Source organism: Melanotaenia boesemani, chromosome 13 (genome assembly GCF_017639745.1).
Source record: "Melanotaenia boesemani isolate fMelBoe1 chromosome 13, fMelBoe1.pri, whole genome shotgun sequence".
NCBI classification, from domain to species: domain Eukaryota; kingdom Metazoa; phylum Chordata; class Actinopteri; order Atheriniformes; family Melanotaeniidae; genus Melanotaenia; species Melanotaenia boesemani.
Window position 1 is genome coordinate 12,525,390 of NC_055694.1, and position 19,347 is coordinate 12,544,736.

Sequence of the window (19,347 nt, forward strand, 5' to 3'; positions counted from 1 at the left end):
CTATGGTTAGTGCAGGTAAAGGAGGTGATGAAGAAGCGAGGCTATTGTTAAGAGGACATCTCTTTACATAACAGGGCATACACTGGCCAGGTAAGAATACAATGCAGCTTCATACACTTGGAAATACGCATGAGAAGCATACAGTTCATACTCAAGTGACCTTAGCAAAGTGCATTTTTGCCATTTCACTATTAAAAAGGGTAAACAGATCATAGAATAAACATTATCTAACATAACTTGAAAACAAAACAAAATCTAGTCAAGGATGCAGTACTTAAATATAATTTGTTTAGCTTCAAATGTTTCAAACAGAAAATTGTGAACTGGGATCTGAAAATCGAATTGAGTTAATGTAACGCTACATCAGATTAAATGTTTTAATTACATAAATGAGATCCCTTACAACAAAAGAGGCAGCCCTGTCTATTACAAGTCATTTTCTCTGCGTTGCAGTAACCTTGCAATTCACAAATTACCTAAGTGACAATATCAAAAATATTCAAGGGGAGAAACTCTGCATTCTGGCTTTAAATGCTCCAAAATGAGTGACACAAACAGAAGCACAGTTTTCTTTTTTTGTTTTTTAACTCATAAAAGCAGTCACCTTAAAGACATGGTGCATCTCCAGCAGATTTCCTGTTACAGCTTGCCCTGCATGTGTAACATCTCTTACCAAAGGACCTTCGCTATTTTTAATTTTCTTTACACATACCTCACAAATGACTGCCATAATCAATACTTTCAAGCTAAAACAAACTATAGGTGCAATGCCCAAAGAAAAGAAAAACCCACACAGAAACCACATTTCATTTTCATTTTTTTTCTTACTCAATATTAAATCAGTTACATTAATTTTTAGGTTATACATTTTTAGGCTTTCTCCATGAATATATAGGCTCCTACGTTAAAGCTTAGCATTACGACCAACACGAAAGACTTAGCAAAAATCAAATTCAAGAAATCAAGAAAACAAAAAGAGGATTAAGACAGAATGACGGTGAATGGACAAATATGTGAACCCGCCCTTTTTTTCTTTTTTTTTTCTTTTTTTTTTTTGTGGAACAAAAATGCAACAATAATTCATTCAAATTAGCAGTAACATCATAAAATAATTGTGATAGCAAATCCAAATGATGGTTACGACAATTCTCAGACTGGGCTGTGTACACAAGCAGAATCTTCTGAAAAAACATACAAAAGATCCTTTAAGGACAAACATAAAAAGACGACAAAAAAAGAGGGGTTTGAAAGGTGTCATTAGTACAATTTTTGATTTAAATGGTGAGCGTTCTGGTTGTGGAGGACACATTAGTTATTTCGTTCCCAGAAGCCTTAGCAAGTCCTCCTCTGAAATGTCTCAAGTCCCATGTGACTTCACACTATCCCTGATTTCTCCAGCAGTGTCACTGTTTGAGCAGTTCTTGTTGATAATTAGAAGGACAAAAAAAACTTTAAAAAGAAAACATTAAGGCTCCAGAAAACAGGTTTCTGAAATGAAAATTGTCAGTAGTCTGCCAAAAAATAGATTTTGTTGATTTGAATGAAAAATAGATAAACCATTGAAGTTTTATTACCGCACAGTTCCAAGTCTAATGTTGCCTTTAGGATCAGTCAACCCTTTTGGCACAGATAAACCTATGAAGCATGGCAATGATGCCCCCAAATGGACAAATAGGGGCAGGACACATCTGTTCCTGATTGTACTGAGATATAAAGTGGCATATATATATATATATATATATATATATATATATATATATATATATATAATTTTTTTTTGTTTTTTTTTTTTACTCCATGGTGCAGTCAAACCCTGATTCAATTGGAAAGGAGAGGGGGCTTGGGGCAAAAGAGAGAAAACCAGTCTGGAGAGAGAAGAGTACATGACAGAACGTGACGAAAATGTGTTTTAAAACAAAACTGATCTATATAGCGTGGTGGCCGCTAGGTGATACATTTAATCAGCTTGTTATCCCTGCACAAGAATTGGTGGTGGATGGAGGGGGGAAAAAAGCACAAGTCTTGACAATGGCAGAGATTCACCAGGATTAAATAGAAAACAAAAATGAAGGGCTTTGTTGCATTTTCATATTCTTCTGTCTTTATATCAAGTCCTAGTGTAACTGTTGATCAAGCCAAGGATTAATGTCTTCTATTGTTTATTCCTGTTTTGGCGCTCCTGTTTGAAAAAAGAAAAAAAAAAAAATAGGCATAATCATTACCAACCATTAGAGTGAAGGGCTTTTTCAAAAGCTATAGACATTCAAAACAGGGAGCAAATACTGTATTTTTTTCAAACAATTGTGGATGAATAAGTGAAAATAAATTATTTAATACTCTCTGGAAGGTAAATATTTAAGTTTTTTTTACCTGATCCAATCGGGAGCGGTTCTGTATCTGAGCAGGTTCAAAAGTCTGTAAAAAATAAAAAGAAACAACAAACACACAGAACTATTAGCATCTCGTAAGTTAGACGAACCAGCAGTTAGACGCTACCATCTCAGCACACACCATTTTGATTTATTTAATAAGACCACCGTACTCACCTTGCGCACCTCCTCCTCCTCTTCCTGCCTCCTCTCATAATGAGAGAAATCATCAAAGATGGAGGTGGTGTGTTTGTAGGTGGCAATGATCTTGAGCACCTGCTTAGCCTTCTCCAGAGGAACTTCCTGCGTATCACGGGAGTTGGTTACTGGCTTGTTGTCGTTGTTCTCCAGGCGAATGTGACGCAGCTGGCTATTAGGCACGTCCTTAACAAACAACCAGTCCACATCAAACTTGCCCTTCCACTTGTCCTGTGCCCAAACCCCAGCACTGGTCCCATAGTCCACTGGTGAACGCATTTCTGCCACACCGCAGAAATGACCACTGCCATTGACACTGAACAGCAGGTACACGGGACCTTTACCATTCATGGCCCGAAAGGCTGAGTCCAGCCGCTTGTTGCCATGCTCCGTGCTGCACCAGATGGAGTACTTGATGGAGCGATGAATATCGTCCTCGGAGTAGCTCTTAATAATGAAAACACGACCGTTCTTCAGGTTCCATTCAAAGTCCTTGGGGTTGTAACTGTGGGAGGCACGCAACTTTTCCAGCACTGGGTGTGACTCTCCACCAGAACCCTGACAAGCAGATGCTTGAGGGCCATTGTTCACACCACCAACCACACCCATCACACCACTTCCATCATGGCCAAGGCCACCCTGCCCATAGCCTTGGTTTCGGTTGCGTGGTGCAACCCAGCGGGTCTGGGGTTGAGGGGGCTGGGTGTGATTTTGGTAGGGCTGAGGTGGTGGCTGATGGTGCTGGTGATGAGGAGTATGGGGCTGTAAGGCCATAGGTTGCATTGGGGGTTGCACTAAAGACTGGGGAGGAGGGGGTTGCATGGGTCCTTGCTGCATGGGGCCTTGAGGTGGCATGGCATGAGACAGGCCAAGAGGTTGCTGCTGTTGCTGCAGTGGAGCTGTGGCTACTTTAGTCACTGGGCCCTTGTCCCAAGTTCCAATATTCATGTTGTGTTTGATGGGTGGTGGGGGAAGAGCTCCCCCTGGATTAGGCATACCTGGCTTCACCTTAGTTTTCAGCTGCTGTGGTTTGGCAGGCTTGCTGGCAATGGCGGCCCAAGAGGTTTGTTTAGTGGGAGGCATTCCTATAGCTGTGGCTCCATTTCCTGCGGCAGCCACCGCTGCTCCACCAATTACAGATCCTACAGCCTTGACTCCTGACCCTTGACCAGTAACATCTCCTCCAATCTTCAACCCAACCATACCCTGCTCCAGGCTGTTCATACCAGGGGCTTTGTTTAGGGTGTCATTGTGAAAGCCTGTCTGGCCATCAGGCACCAAAGTGCCCCCCAGAGAGCTTGGAGGATAGCTGTAGCTGCCACCATAAGCTGAATTTTGAGTCTGCTGGCCCTGGGACCCACTTGTGCCCCAAGCAGAGAAGGCAGGGTTTTCAGGGAAAAAGTTAAACCTGTGGGGGTAGATACTGCTTCCCAGGCCCCCTGGCTGGCCAAACACTGTGTCCGGCATGAAATGATGGTCTCCATTACTCAAGGGTCCATAGGGCGTGAGGTATGGAATAGGAGGATCCCCACCTGTGGACCAGGGAGCCTCACTTAGTGTGTATGGAAATCCAATGGAAGGAGCATAATAGCTGGACAGGTAAGGATCGGTGATGGACTGGTAGCTGTTGTTCTGAATAAAAGAAAGTGGAAACAACAGTAACTTAAGAGTTTGGTTAAAAAACTTACCTATAACAAAAACAATGTTTAAAAAAAAGATAAGAGTGTGGACTTTTTACCTGAGTGGACTGACTAGTAAGGTATGGCTCAAAGTCATTGTCATGGACAGTCTCCTTCTGATGCAGTGAACCATTTTGCACTGCAGAAATAAACAAAATTACATAGTGCATTTTAATATAATACTTTGTTTTACAGGGTTACATTTTGAAGGAAAGTTAATGGTTGTGTTAAATATTTACTTGTGCTACATTTAAAAAAAAAGCACATGTAAGGATAATCTTGTGACTATTCAAAATCATTAAAGTATCTAAACCACATTAATTCACACATTAGTTTCATCATTATAAACATGTATATGAGCACATAAAGAATTATATAAAAGGATACTACTCGCACAAGTTAAAATTTTAGAGCTCAGCTTCAACTGTTCCAATTTCAAGTGCTTCTCCAAAAAGACAAAAACATTCAAGCAAGATCATTTTCAAAAAAATCCTTATTCTGTAGGACAGTAGCCTGTGGCCTGCTGCCAAACAGACCTGCAGGTGAAGAATGACTAAAGACTTGTCTTTCACTCCACCTCATCTTACCAGTGCAGTAGATCAAAGTTGACATGAGGCTGTAAAATCATGACAAATGCTAACACTGATGGGAAAAGATTAATTAGCAGTAACCATTCCGTGCAACTAGGGTAACAAGATTGAAGAAAAAAAAACTCAAAATATTCTCCACATATTTCAGGTTTGAAAAAACTCAATACGTGCAGGTGCAGTAAATGACAATCTTTGCAGTTTTCTCCTCTATCAAGAGTCTGTGATTGGCTTCAATACACTAAAGACACTGAATTCCAGTCATAACAAGATTTAGTAGAATATGACATCCTGATATATAAAGCACCTTTAATCAGCCTGTTGTTGAATTGTGCTATACAAATAAACTTGCCTTGCCAATATATAGATGGACAGTAATAACATTCTTTAACAAGAATTATGATACTTATGGGATGTGAGGCACTTTAATAAAAATCAAGCAGGCCACAACATTTATCTGTTAAAGAGCAACTAGCACACTTACATGTAGCTTTGAAGGCAACATAGTTGAGTGAGTCATGTTCACAAGAAATATTAAGATATAATATCATGACTAGGGTTGCAGTTATAGACCAGTTTCCCTTTGCATAACTGTATGTAAATTGATCACTGTCACAGAGATTACATTTGCTTATCTTATCTACAGTATTGGAGAGAAAATGCCAATAAAGAATCTCAGCAGCATCTCCTTTACTCCTCCACTGTCTGTTGGATTTATTAACTTGTGCAAGACACACTTCCGGAAAATAAAAAAGCAATATACAATTATATCTTCTTGTTTATATGATAATCAAACATTATTCAATGACAAAAGCAAACACATAGATACATTTATAAAAACTCATTGGTAATAAGTTTCTTAAAGGGACACTGTTGCAGATAAATGTTACCCTATAGCTTGAAATGCTCTGAGACAGAACATCTCCAACCACTGCAACCTTAACACTGATACTAAAAGCTTATGAATATAAATTTAACTGCATTACAATTAGAAACTGAATCAGTTTTGTTAAAGAAAAACCTATATTCACATGCAATATTAGCTGAAGTAATAAGCTTTCCTTCAAAGACCAGGGTCAAAACTGTCACTCTACACATACCAAGTTAAGAGGAGCTTTCTGAAATTCACTTCCTTTTAATAAAACAGTAAAAGTTATGATGCAATGTGAAACAACACATATCTATGTCACATATTTGACTTCTGGAGTCAATAATGAAATTTATGTATTTACCTTGGAGAAAAAGACATCTCTTTCTAAACTGGCTTCTCATTTACGAAGGTGACAAATATCAACTTTACTAGTAATCTAAATTACATTATTTTACTGAAAATTTACATCACTATACATTAAGTCCAAACATGCTGAAGTTTGTCTCCCAATAGAACCAAAAAACTTGACCCACCTTTGGATGCTTGTCCCTTTGATCTCTGTGTCCAGGTTTAATCAGAGAAAGGAAAAAGAAAGAGACAAATTCAGTCATGTCATAGGTAGGTTGGATGCAGCCCGTGTTGCCTAGTCTTTGACCAGAAGTTGTACATAACAATACTGCTTATATATATATATACATACATACATATATATACATTTACTAATGCTTGGCTGTAAGTGTTGCTGCTAGTTATTTTCTGCATCATACAATTTCGTTTAAAACTAATGTCAATTAATCAGACACTGCTAGCATTAATTCACGCACAGCTTCGCTCTCTAACGAAGCCACCTTAAAATGGCTTTCTAAACCCCAACAGCTTTAATGCAGCATGTACTCAAGTTTTCCACGTGAAAGTGCAAATAATTCAGCCGCAAAACATACAATATATTCCACATGTTAATGTTCACAGAGTACGTTAGTAAGTGCCCTTATGTAAATCTGTGTACGTTAACTAGCTTTAGGTTTTTACGTATTCAATCATAGGATGGGGCTTTTTCTTTCCCCTGATACGTTGATTACAAAACAGATTATTTCAGTTATAGATGCATTGGCCATCGTGGTGTATTCTGATGAATAAATGTCATATTTCTTGCATGTTCATAAAAACCTTTTATCATTTTCACGGAATGCAGCCAACTTGCTAGTTGCATTCACCGGCCAACGCTAGTGGTTAGCTAGCACTTCCGAGGAATAGCCATAGCCCAATAAATCGTTAACATTAGCGTATAGCTAGCTTGCAAGCTTTCAGATTGCGAGGTACGTCGTCCTCCATACCTGAGGGTCAATGCTTGTGGTAGACATAATTCATTAAGCAAGTCCCTGGATTCTCACGGAGCCTGAGCTTGAGACTGAAATTCAACCCCCGTGATTTGAAAGTAAGTTCACAGCTCAGTTGCAGTTAGCTATGTGGCTAGCAGCGCCGCTTAGCGTGTGGCTAGCAGTTGTAGCGCAGGCTCAGCTGAGTATTTTCCGCTGTGTGGACGTATCCCAACTTCCACAGTTCAAGTCAGTCGACTCAGATACTGTCCTGAAGCAGTAAAGTCCTTGTTCGGATTTTCAATGTTATGATATGCGTCGCCGAGCGGGACTCTTGGGATCTCGAATATTTCTGTCTTCGGCCGCCCCCTGACTTAGTCTTTTCTTTTTTTATTCCACAGAGAGAGCCCTCTTCAGTTACGTTAAAGACCTGTACACTTCCCCAATGGCTGCTCCATCCGGGCTCTGTGCCGCCGTTGTAATTCACGTTGTTCCCCGCGGGGTGGCAAAAGTTTAAGTATCATCAACAAAGTAAAAAATGAAGAATGGGTCGTGCTTTAATGATAAAAAGGAACAAACTCAAATAATTTAACACTTTTATGTAAGCAAAACAAGTTTAATACCACTTCTACGGCAACACTACGGTGGCCCTGAAGTGCAAAATACACACCACTGAACAAAACACTTTAACCCAAACAGATATCACAGAAAACAGAGCCTAGACAGAAAATATAGAACAGACCATAGAACACAGACTGAAAATAGGAAACGCAACAACCTTAAAAAATAATAATAATAAAATAAAAAATATAGAAAAAATAAAAAAACAGCAAATACATCATTACAGAAAACAAAATACAATAAAAGTCACAATAGTTTTGTAGACTCAATCACATTTTAGAAAAATGCTAAATTTCACAAAGCAGAATGCAAAATGAAAAAAAAGCAAACAAAAAAAACAGCACTTCCTGAAGAATGTAAGAAAACTACAAAAACAGCTTTAAAAAAAACTATGTGTTCTTAAATGTTTGTGTTTATGATATTCTGTTGGGCTTTTTGAAATCTTCTGTTCATTGCTTGTGATTTCTTTTTATGGTGTTTTCTGAAACACAAATGGATTTTCTAAAATGTTGTATTTTCTCTTTTATCATGGGATTTTATGAATTTCTGTTTCTGGGTTTGTTGTCTATTATCCAGTGTTGTGTTTTGTAAAGCATTAAAAATGTGTACATTAGTGCTTTTTTTTGCAGTATCTGCGGATGTTAACAGGGCGAGGAGGTGTCAGCAGACTGGTTTTCTGCAGGGTCTTCTGACACTTCTTTGTGCTCATGTGAGACTTACTGGACCTTAAAAGATGACACAGGGTACTATAAGGCCACAGTAAATATTAATGAGATTCCTCATGTGTTTACAGTCTAGCTGCACCCAGCTGGTTTTGATAGGGAAAAATGATGGATCTACAGTAAATGCAGATTAACTATGGCTGCTCTGACATCTGGTTGTGAGTCTTTTAATGTCACTCATGTAGCAAAAACCAGTTTTAAACTAAATGTAGAATAACTTTCATGTCATGGCGAAGCAGAATGCATTTAAATGAATCCTCAGCTGGTTGTATATTTGTGAGTGTGGGTCTCCTCCAGGTTCCTCGACTACTTTTGTTGCTTTACTCCTGGGTGGTTACATTATGTTAAATCCCATAAATACTGGGTAATTGAGCTACAGTAAGCATCTAAATACATTTTAACTATAATAAATACTTTAAAAAAGAGTAAAACAAAAACAATGTTCCTATTAAGTTCCAGCTAAACTTTTTAATGTATTTTGAACAAATCACATAAATGAGAGCTTCTATGCAGTCTCTTTTTTTCACTATTACAATTTTACCTCAATTTAATTTGCTGAGCCTTCCCTGAAACAACTTGGCTCCCTTTAGGGATGCCTCTTCCTTTGAACCGTACTCAGTAGTTATTACTCTTTTTCACCACTAGGCAGCAGCAAAGACAGAACCACAAATCTCTTAAAGTCAGCCAAAGGCCAAATTCCTGTTAACTGTACAAAGCATATGTATCTATATTTAGCCGTTAATAATGACAGAAATCGATTAGATTTTTTTAGTAAGAGCATTAATACTAAAAGGACAGATTTATTTTTCCCATCTTTTGTCAATTATGTTTTGACTTGGCTTTGATATAAGACAAGAGCACATGCTGTCTATTTATTATTTAAGTGTCAGTAGCTCAATTTGATCTTTCAAGGTGCTATATAAAAGAAATTTTATGAATTGAAACATTAATTAATATATTAATTAATTAAAAGTGCTTTATATATCAGGATGCCATTTATATATATTGTATTGAAAGTATTGAAATGTACATGCTTTCACACAAATAATGAATGTACCTATTTCCTTATTGTCTGAACACATAGCTCATTACTTCAAGCATTGACACAATCTATAATTACAAAGTAAAGTTTAGTGTTTATCAGATAAATATTTAAATGTTTTATGAAAATTTTCTTAATCTAATCTATGGATATTTAATATGATCAGGTGTTTCACAAACTGCTCATAGTTCCTTGTGTTCTTATGAGATATTGAAAATATTCATTTAAGAGTCATATTAATTGATAGGCTATGGTATGGTATATTTTTCCTAAGAGACAGAGCAACATGGCATGTTCAGGTTGTCATTCATTCAAGAATCAATGAGCATACATTCTGGCAGTTAGGGAATTTTTCTGGAAAGAAATCTCCTGTAGGCCGCTGTGCAGGCCCCCACACCTGATCATATTATTTCAGCTGTTGTTCTGCACTCACCTTCAGTGTGCGCTCCACTATGGACCGCAAAAGGGGTAACTGCCACAGGATACAAACGGAGAGGAAAGCCTACATGCTGCAGAATGATGGATGACAGGAGAACTATGCTGCACATCCTTGAGGAGCCTCAGATGAGAGGAGAAGGGGAAAGACTTAAAACATTTCAGAATTGGCCAGGAGATGCACCTGTAACATCTGAAGACCTGGCCAAAGCAGGCTTCTTCTTTTTAGGTCCTGGGGACAAAGTTAAGTGTTTTTGCTGTGGAGGGATTTTAAGATACTGGGTACACGGGGACAGCCCAGTCGCTGAGCATAAGCGACATTTCCCTACTTGCAGTTTCATACTAGGTCAAGCTGTGGGGAATATTCCACTCCAAGCAGGCTCCTCGGACTCTGTGGATGGCCAGCTACTGAGTCAGCTCCAGAGGATGACTATGGATGACCAAGGAACAGCTGGACAAGCAGTCTACCCAGAGATGGAAGCAGAGGATTCTAGGCTCACCACTTTCCACAACTGGCCCACGGAAGCCTCGGTCCAGCCAGATATCCTCGCCAGAGCAGGATTTTTCTACACAGGTATTCAATTCATTACTTCAAAAAACAGAAAAAGAAAAATACAAGAAAAATAAATAAAAACACATCTGAATTCCTAACTTTAACATGTTTGAGAATTTTTGGAGTATCCATTAGCATGTTTTAGGTAGATATTCAGCACGGACCCAGTCACTACTAGAGCGACCTCCTCTATGTGAGAGAGTTCATGCTACAATTGTCCTGCTGAGTCATGATGTTGTGGACAGAACAACCTGGACAAAGCTGGGGCTGCTAAAGGAGTATAGCTTCAGGCAATACACAGTGTGGGCACAATATTATAGAGAGTAATTTATAAATCTAGTGCATTTCCCATTTCTTTGTAACATAGGGTTTTTAAGACTGTCAGAGATGGGTTAGTTTATCTGTACTGGTTAGAGTTTGTAGAGTTTGACCCACACAGAGAATGTCTTTCTTATACTGAAAATCAGACAGCGCTGGAGTGTAAAGACATTAAAAGTGGGCAAAAAATGTGGATGTCTGCCATTACACTTGTTTCACATTAGTTTTTGATTCGATCTCAGGCCATGGTGACAATGTCAAATGCTTCTACTGCGATGGCGGGCTGAGGAATTGGGAGCCAGGCGATGACCCCTGGCAGGAACATGCCAAATGGTTTCCACGGTAACAACAGGATTTTTACAAGACAATATAAAGACAGTGGCCAAAAACATTCACCACTGCACTGGAAAATTAAAATTTCTTTAAACATTTGGGCGTACAAAACAGAGGCATCTAAGCAGTTCCAATGCATCTACGATATTGACCCCAAACAAACAGCTTAAGTCATATCAACACTGCGCTCTGGTCTTACCAGATGAGGCACAAACCAATAACACAGTCAAAATGCAAATTGTTTGGAGTTTGCCAGCATAATACTTGTAACACTACACACAAGTGTAGCTGGGAGAAATAGTGCTGTCTTCTAGTCATGTAGTGGTCACAGCCAATATTGATTTGTTTTGGGGTTATAAAATCCTGAAATGTGTAATAAACAAATTTATAAGCAAAAACTAGACTGACATTATTTCTTGTACCGTTCTTTCTTTACTTTTAGGTTTTAGGGCCAAAAGTTGACAAAGTCTTTGTACATATGTGTTGTTCACTGCATTTCTATTTGATAGTCTTTTTGTATTTTTCAGATGTGAGTTTTTAATCCAGTCCAGAGGGCAGGACTATATCAGTAACATACAGGATGCTCATTTCCATCTGGGTGACACTGTGGTAAGATCTGAATCCCTCTTATCTATCTAGAATAATTTTGTTTGGAATATTAGAAATATTGTAATCAGTATATTTATCCTGCATTTAAATAATTCATGGCATGTCATTGCAAATGAAAATAAAATCTCCTTTTTCCAGGGAGGATCACAGACCTCCACAGGCGGAAACATTGGTTCCAGAAATGGTAAGTCATACTAAATTGAAACATTGCAGAAAATTACTATTATATACCTAGAGTCACAACAAACTTAATTCTTACCACAAATAACAATGAAGAAGCCTTCTCCCTTTATCACTGTATATCCTTTACATAGAATCAAAGTGTTAAAATGCCTTTTTGCCATCACACAAACATAAAGATGAGCAAACAAGTTGAATTGCATTGCAGGTTGCATAAATAAATAAAAAAAAAAAGGTTGCGGCCACTTGACTGACCAATCCTTCAATGGTATGGTTCCAGATTTGGTGGATGAAAGCATACCTGGCGTGAACTCTATTTAAAATTTTAAATTAGCCACTGAGCAAGTCCACTTTGGAAAGTAGCAGGTCCATTTCTTGTCTTTGTCAAGCTGCTGAAAATGAAATAAATTGGTGGACAATTATACCTGAGTTAATGTGCAGTAATTAGCAAATGCTATGGAAACCATTTGACTGATGCTCATGGTTGCAGGCAGGGTAAGCATGAGAGGGCAGTTAGTCAGTACAACGATGGAAGCATATTACTATCTAATTCAGCAGATTTACAGAGGGGGGGTCTGTGGTATGAATTTAGTAATATATTGAGATACCAAAGGCTGCAATATTGGTAACTTATTTTTCAAAGTATGCTTTACATTGTAAATTATATGGTGCTTGGACCTGTGTAAAACTGACATATCATCCACTGGCTGCTTATTAGTCAGTTCATCTTATCATTCTCACTTCTCTATTCCTCTTATCCTCCAGATATAGTTGGAGGTCTGGGAGCTTCATCAGCCATGCTTTCTCCTGTGGTGCAAACTGTTCTCCAAATGGGCTTTGAAGCTAGCCTGGTGGAGAGTTTGGTCCAGACCAAATACCTCCTGACAGGCCAGTACTACATATCTGTATCTGAACTGGTTACTGACGTACTGCAAGCAGAGGAGGAGGACAGACAGAGGGTTACAAATAGCAGAGGTAACAGCAATATAATAAAGGAACAAAGAATGGGTTGTGCCTTATCAAATAATTTTGAAGCTTTAGTGCTGTACTTGTATACGAGTGGCTTATTTTGAAGACTATTTGTTGAAATAAGTTCCAGAAATATTTTAACCTAATTTATTTCTTTTGGTTTAGAGAGGTAAAATGATTGAATATTTAGCAAAAGAAAAAAAAAGTTTCTTAGTCTTTCTGCTTTGATCATCTCTCAAAGTCAAATATTTTCTTAGTCACACAAAGATTGAAGTCAAATCAATACTTTAGTTGATTTGCTAGTTATTTGACATATGCTGGTGTTAATAAGTTCTTTCCTTCTGAAAGACTGTTACTGTTAAAAATTAAGTGAGTGGAAGATAACTGATCTTCAAAAGGCAAAATGTTAAAGATAAAACACCCTTAAAACATGTTAAGCACAATTTAGTACTCATTCTGTTGGGTTCAGTTTTAATGGGAAAAGGAAAAGTGAACCAAGTTTGAGTCCCAAAAAGAGATTTGAGCTCTTAGATAACATTTACTTTATTAACTTATTAGGACTAAAGCTTGTTTACAGTCAACACTGAGACAGCGAAGGGAATGCAAATTTAAAAGTTTTATTTTTTTTAATAGCCTTACTCCTCCATCATCATCCCGAGAACAGGCAGTCATGGGATCCTCTAAACATCTTATGACCACAAAGCAGTCAAAGGCTATAAGAAGATAGCAAAGCATCTTCAGATAGCTGTTAAATCAGCCCTGAATCTGTTTCAGAAATGGCACTTTACTGAAACAGTGGAGGCCTACTGAGGTCTGGGGGAGTAAGAAAGCTTTCTGAGAAAAATGTTTGAAGGATTGCTTCAGAAGGATTCATCAGAGTTCCAAACTGTGGTGCAATGCAGAAAAACTGCACAACAATCACATTCACTTATCAGAGTAAAAGCTTTCTTGAAAGTCCTTGAAAATTTAGTCAAAAGTTTGCAAATAAACATAGAAAAAAGCATGGTGCATTTTAAGGGAAAAGACATGCAGACTGATTGAAGTTTGGAGGCTATAATGAGCAATGGTATGTTTGGAGAAAAACTGATGGGTATTTTTGGGAAAGTAATGCTTTTACAACTTTTATAGGTGACAAGACTTTTACCTGGCAATAAAAAGCTGTGACAGGAGGTATTAAAAAAACTGAGCATGCAGAGATTCAAAACTTTTGCTTTGGGACTTTTATCTTTTTGTTACTTTGAAACTATAAAGGATGGAAATAAAGTAATCATGCATAAAATATTAAAAGAAATGTGTCACTTTTATGATGTCTTTTAGAAACCATGTCATCTTGTACTCAAATAGCTTCAAAGTAACAGAAGTTTTTTTGTGCCCAAACTATACACAGCACCTGACAAGCAATTTTATGTAGTTAATATTAGTGTTGAGCTGAAAAGCTACTCGAGTACATTGTTGCTTACACTGTAATACATGCTATATAAAAGCAGTGAAAGGCCATTACCTTGCACAACCATTTTAGATCCAAATAGAACATTTTTGTGTGTGTATGTGTACTTTTAAGTTAAAGCTTTATAGGCAGCATTTAGCATTGCTGCACTGTTATCTCAGTGCTTTCACCTAAGCATCAGAATATTTTTTCTTCCACTAATAACTGCAGAACTTATCATTTTACACAAATTCAAGCTACTAAAAGAGCAAGTCAGTCATTATTGACAATTTAAAATACATTTAGGCTTGAGGAGTGCGAATTCTCTTGTTCCCCTGAGACTAAATTATTCACCCACATGGTGGTGCTGCAATGAATGTCTGAGTTCTTATGTCTGGTGGTTTTATTTGTGTGCTTCAGAGCCAGAGATGAGGCAGGGTTCCAGTGCAGGAAATGTGAGGACGCCAACACCTGTCAGAGAAAAAGGTCAGTGCTCATGTAAAAGTAAAAACATGTAACTGGCGAAAGAAACAGTTGATAAATCATTACTCTGCACAATAATGCACAATATATATTTTTTAATTTGGCTTCTTACACAGACCCCAGTCCAGAAGAGCTGCTGAGGCAGCTGCAGGAAGAGAGGACCTGCAAAGTGTGCATGGACAAACTGGTTTCCATTGTTTTCATCCCCTGTGGTCACCTGGTAGTTTGTGGTGATTGTGCTGCCAGCCTGCGTCACTGTCCCATCTGCAGAGCTGTCATCAGAGGCAGCGTTCGTGCTTTTATGTCTTGAGGCTGCAGTGAAAAGCTACCCCACTACAGGTGTTACATGAGTGCTTTTGAGTTTCTATTGCCCACTAATTCCCCTAAACTGGTGAAAATAAAGAGTTTTATCTACTTATTTTGCCACATTTTGTAGATAATTTTTAACAATACACCATTTAGGTTCCACTTGTCCACCATAATTTTTTTTTATTGCTACATAAACAAAGAAGCCACACAAAATCATTGAAAGAGCACATTCTTTTATTAACAAACACCTATTTACATGAAACAAAGCCCAGGTCTGCATAAATAAGATTACGGCAATCAGGTCACATGAGGTTGGAGCAACAGAGGACAGAAGAAAAAAGAAAAAATATTCTCTCACTTCCAATACAAATAAGAAAGAATTATCTACAAAGAGATACACAACCATAACAGGCTGCAACTACTACCAGTCACCGGAGTTTATGAAAAGCTTCTATTCCACTGAGAGGAAGACTAGTTTACACATTTTTAGTAGCATGTTACTACTAATATTATGTTAGAATGTGAAGTGCTTTGTTTATCTAGTCCAGTGAGCAAACAAGCAGTTTAAATGATAAAATGACATTTAAATTATGGCATCTCTCCAGCAGAAATGTAGCCAGTTTAGTCAAAACTATTCATCATTGTCATTATGAAGTTAGTCAGCAGAATAGGTCAGATGATTTTTTTACGTCATAACAGTTCACAACCTGTCTACTGCAGCGGAGTTTACTTAATACCACAGATGAATCTGACAGACCATATTTATTGCTGCTGAAAATAAAGAACTAAAAACATAAAATAAAAGCAACCGCTTTTTCCATTTTTTAAAAAAAGTCATAACATTAAAAAAAGAGAAATATCGCAACTCATTAAATGACATACTGAAAGCTTTCTGAATCCAAACTTATGAGGTGATCTGTTATACTAAATCAAAAGTGACATATGAAATCACTTTCATGATCACCAGTTTAAGTTTTACTATCTGCAAAGAAAAAGTGACTTTAAGACAAAAAACATTGAGATCTGTATAAGTAGAGGCTTTGCACCTTGTACATGGACACTCTGGACAGCAGAGGGCAGTAGTGATTCATATCAACAATAAGGCAACAGAGGATCTGACAGTTTCCAACACAAGCTGGAAAGGTGAAACCATAAGTAAAAAAAGAAACATATATGACTCATGTGTGTTTACCTTTGTAAAGAAAAGGCTATAAAAATGTTGGGTCTGAATAAAACAAAGTACGACAAAAGTCACCAGAAACTTTTAGTTACCGTTTAACTAGCTTGTGTAAAGCCAGTTAATAGTTTTTGGTTTTTTTTTAAGATAAAATAATTTATTATCTAACACTGTGCACACAATTTTAATCCAAACCTTGTTTTCTCTGAAAAAAAAGGGAAAAAAAAACAAAAACACGCTACACTCAAAAACGCAGCTGAGGCTATCATCATTTATAGAAGAATTTAGTGTTGATCTGACAGGAGACACAACTCTGATCTATTCAGTTACAGATGTGCTACTTTTACACTTAATACCAAAACAGCTTGAACACTGCTGTGTGGAATTTGAAAGGTACAACAATTGTCACTGTTGCCAAGTTAAAAATATGGTGTGTAACTTTTACTTGAAAGTGTGAAATGACTGCCCCTGCCAGACCTGTCAGCTGTTAGCGGAGAAGACTTGAAGTGAAAACAAAGCTTCAGCTCACCGGCTAACACAAACACCTGACACTTCAGAAATACTAACTATGCTGCTGGTAAAAAAGAATTACAAAAATAGGACATAAAAGTAAAACTTGCATGCCTGTCTTTGTGTTAGAACACCTCCTGCAGACTATTGCTCTTTTGCATTCTTGATAATTCACATTCCAAACTCTGCATTTCATTATTTACATTTTCTATTTTTGGCAGATACCCCTCTAGGTTTGGTGCTTTTGTTCCCTCCCCGCCCTCTGCCTTACTACTCCCCTGCCTCTTCCTGCTTTGCTTCTGTATTTTTGCACACAGATCTAAAGTAAACAGGCAGCACACAATAGCTCATTCCACAGACTCCACTGTAATTCAGCCCTACAGTCAAGATCTGAACCAAACCATCAATAATATGCTAAATCAGAGTCCTCTAAGACAAAGTACCACAGACTGAGAATGCTGGGAACTCTGTGATTACATACAATGTATATATTATACACTGTTAGGGAGTAATAATCCTTGGTGAAAACTCACAGAAAGAAAATGGTTGATACTTGCATAAAAACACAAATAGACCTATGTTGCACTGTAATCCCCCTTGTTCCCAAATCCTGGCAATATGAATGCTTACTGAAAAATGGTGGGTTTTCTGGGCAGCACACCAGAAAATGACATGTTTAAAGTACTGAAATCATGAAGGGGAGGAACGTCTCGTGTGCCGAAGAGCAATTGGATGTTTATGTGAAAACAGCCGTTTTGGCTCCGTGAGAATTTGCTGTATCACCTCCCTCACTGGATGCTTTTCTATTTACGTAGACCTGGAGAAAACAGAAACATGGAAAGAGAAGGCAGAAGATTAGCTGTTCTTGGGTTTCACATACAAACACACTCATATGCATGCATCCCTAGATAAATTTATTCAGGATATAACTCCCTTTACATTGGGGAAAAAACTTCTTCCTTCCCATTAGAGACAGAGCTGATTAAACTGTCAGGAGGCTAATAAAATATTCATTTCATATTGGCTGAGAATTAATGCACAATTTCTCTGGTTCATAGCGATTAACTTCTGCACATCTTAACTGAATTATTACATTTTTTTAAAGACTTGTGTATGTTTTCTATTTATTTATTTTTCTTTTTGATGCGACTCTACCAGTAACCGCTTGTGGCGTGGACACACCTACATAATACCCAAACACTAAAAACAGCACAGTGAAACACCTTCATATTCCACAGAGCAACAGCATGTTTTAGACAGCAGCTATAGTACCCAGTTATTTCAGCTTTTCACAAACCAAGCAAGTAAGTTTATGGATCTGTCCTGTGATGTAAACTATTGTATCCACATCCTGAACAAATAACAAAAGAAAAAAATGCACCGGGATGAAATGGAAGTGGGCCATGAATTGAGAATCTCTTTTAAAAGATGAACATTGTTTAAAGGAAATTGAAATATTTACATAAACATCTCACAATAACATAAATGGGGACAAACTTTGGGATGAGGTACTTACAGGTACATGGGCTTTAGGAGGAGATGAGATGGTTTCTCATTGACATGGTAGAGTGGGAATGGGTCAAATCCACCAATAAAATCAACTGAAAAAAATTAAACACATGATTTATGGAGTAAATTAAAAGATGGATAATAACACAAGACACTAACTAAAAAGTGTAACATGAATTTAGACTGAAATGGAAAATTAAGACTGAATGGAAAACAAATTTCATGAAAGTAAAGGGAGCTTGCCAGAAACGGTACACACTTAAAAGTCATTTTTACTTTTAATGTTAATTCAATAAAGAAAAAAAGTAGAAAAAACCCCTTGTTTCAGCTGTGTATCTCCCTGAACTCAAAGGGAAAGCTTGGGAACAGGTGAAACCTTCCCAGCTGTCAAAATAGCCTAAGCCTTTTTATCATATGGAAACAGAGGCGACCTCCAGCCACCGAACAAATGCCCAGTCCTTTCTGCTTATGTTCTTACTTAAGAGCTCAGACTGCAGGCAGGGTGGAGATGAGCCTGTGATTGTCACAAAAAGAATAAAAGAGAAAGACATGCTGGTAGCAATATTTTTTCGATGGCGTAAAAGGCTTGCAGCTTTGGAGGGTACACAATGGCAGGGTGGAAGAAAGAAAGGGGAGAACGGGATGTGTCACGCTTGTCGGTCTGACTGACGAGGGCTGACCAAAATGAGTTGAGGGAGTGCATGTGAAAGAGGACAGCATGTCCAGGAACTGTGATTTTCCTGTAAACATCAAAAGAGAAGGAAAGGGAAAAACTGAGACTGAACCTGATTTGAAAAGATAGCAAAAAGCAAAAAATAACAGAAACAGATCTGTTTCTTGCTGGGAGAAAACAGCAGCTGGGGAGGATGCACACAAGCTATCTGTGGAAACTACTGTAAATCAGCTCCATCCTGATAAGAGGAGGCAGGGGTGGTCTGGTGAATACTGATAGGTGCACAGGAGGAACACAGGGAGCCAAGAGGGGTTGTGCTGTTGTCCCTTTTCCTCTGACCCTGCTCTGCTTCCCTGAGATTTACTTTTTCATCTGCACACCAGATACACACATAGTAGCCACCATCACACACACAAAAAAAACCTCTCCCCTGCCATTTCTGTGCAAAAATAAATTCT

General features: G+C 37.9%; 3 protein-coding genes across 4 annotated transcripts in view; 1 reads left to right on the forward strand and 2 right to left on the reverse strand.

Moving 5' to 3' along the window:
- Positions 1 to 1,765: 1,765 nt before the first annotated feature.
- Positions 1,766 to 7,631, reverse strand: LOC121651643 (YTH domain-containing family protein 1-like). The gene is made up of 6 exons (XM_042003995.1): positions 7,039 to 7,631; positions 6,238 to 6,262; positions 4,306 to 4,385; positions 2,547 to 4,199; positions 2,371 to 2,415; positions 1,766 to 2,179 (listed from the first exon to the last, which is right to left on the reverse strand). Exons 1-6 carry the CDS (start codon positions 7,063 to 7,065, stop codon positions 2,153 to 2,155), a joined length of 1,857 nt encoding a protein of 618 aa, XP_041859929.1. The 5' UTR covers positions 7,066 to 7,631; the 3' UTR covers positions 1,766 to 2,152.
- On the forward strand, positions 7,466 to 15,054 carry birc7 (baculoviral IAP repeat containing 7). Its single transcript, XM_042004344.1, has 8 exons — positions 7,466 to 7,498; positions 9,781 to 10,414; positions 10,954 to 11,053; positions 11,572 to 11,653; positions 11,792 to 11,837; positions 12,599 to 12,808; positions 14,649 to 14,714; positions 14,828 to 15,054. The coding sequence occupies exons 1-8, from the start codon at positions 7,466 to 7,468 to the stop codon at positions 15,019 to 15,021; spliced, it is 1,365 nt and encodes a 454-aa protein (XP_041860278.1). The 3' UTR covers positions 15,022 to 15,054.
- A 182-nt stretch (positions 15,055 to 15,236) lies between these two features.
- The window catches only part of nkain4 (sodium/potassium transporting ATPase interacting 4), a 47,453-nt gene continuing 43,342 nt past the window's right edge, over positions 15,237 to 19,347 (reverse strand). Inside the window, exons 6-7 of one of the 2 annotated variants that reach the window (XM_042004018.1) lie at positions 18,224 to 18,308; positions 15,237 to 17,524 (exon numbers count right to left, since the gene is read on the reverse strand). In XM_042004018.1, the coding sequence (XP_041859952.1) occupies positions 17,515 to 17,524; positions 18,224 to 18,308 (95 nt within the window). In that variant the 3' untranslated portion in view covers positions 15,237 to 17,514. The remainder of the gene's footprint in view (positions 17,525 to 18,223; positions 18,309 to 19,347) is intronic. The other variant, XM_042004020.1, reaches the window with a different exon arrangement.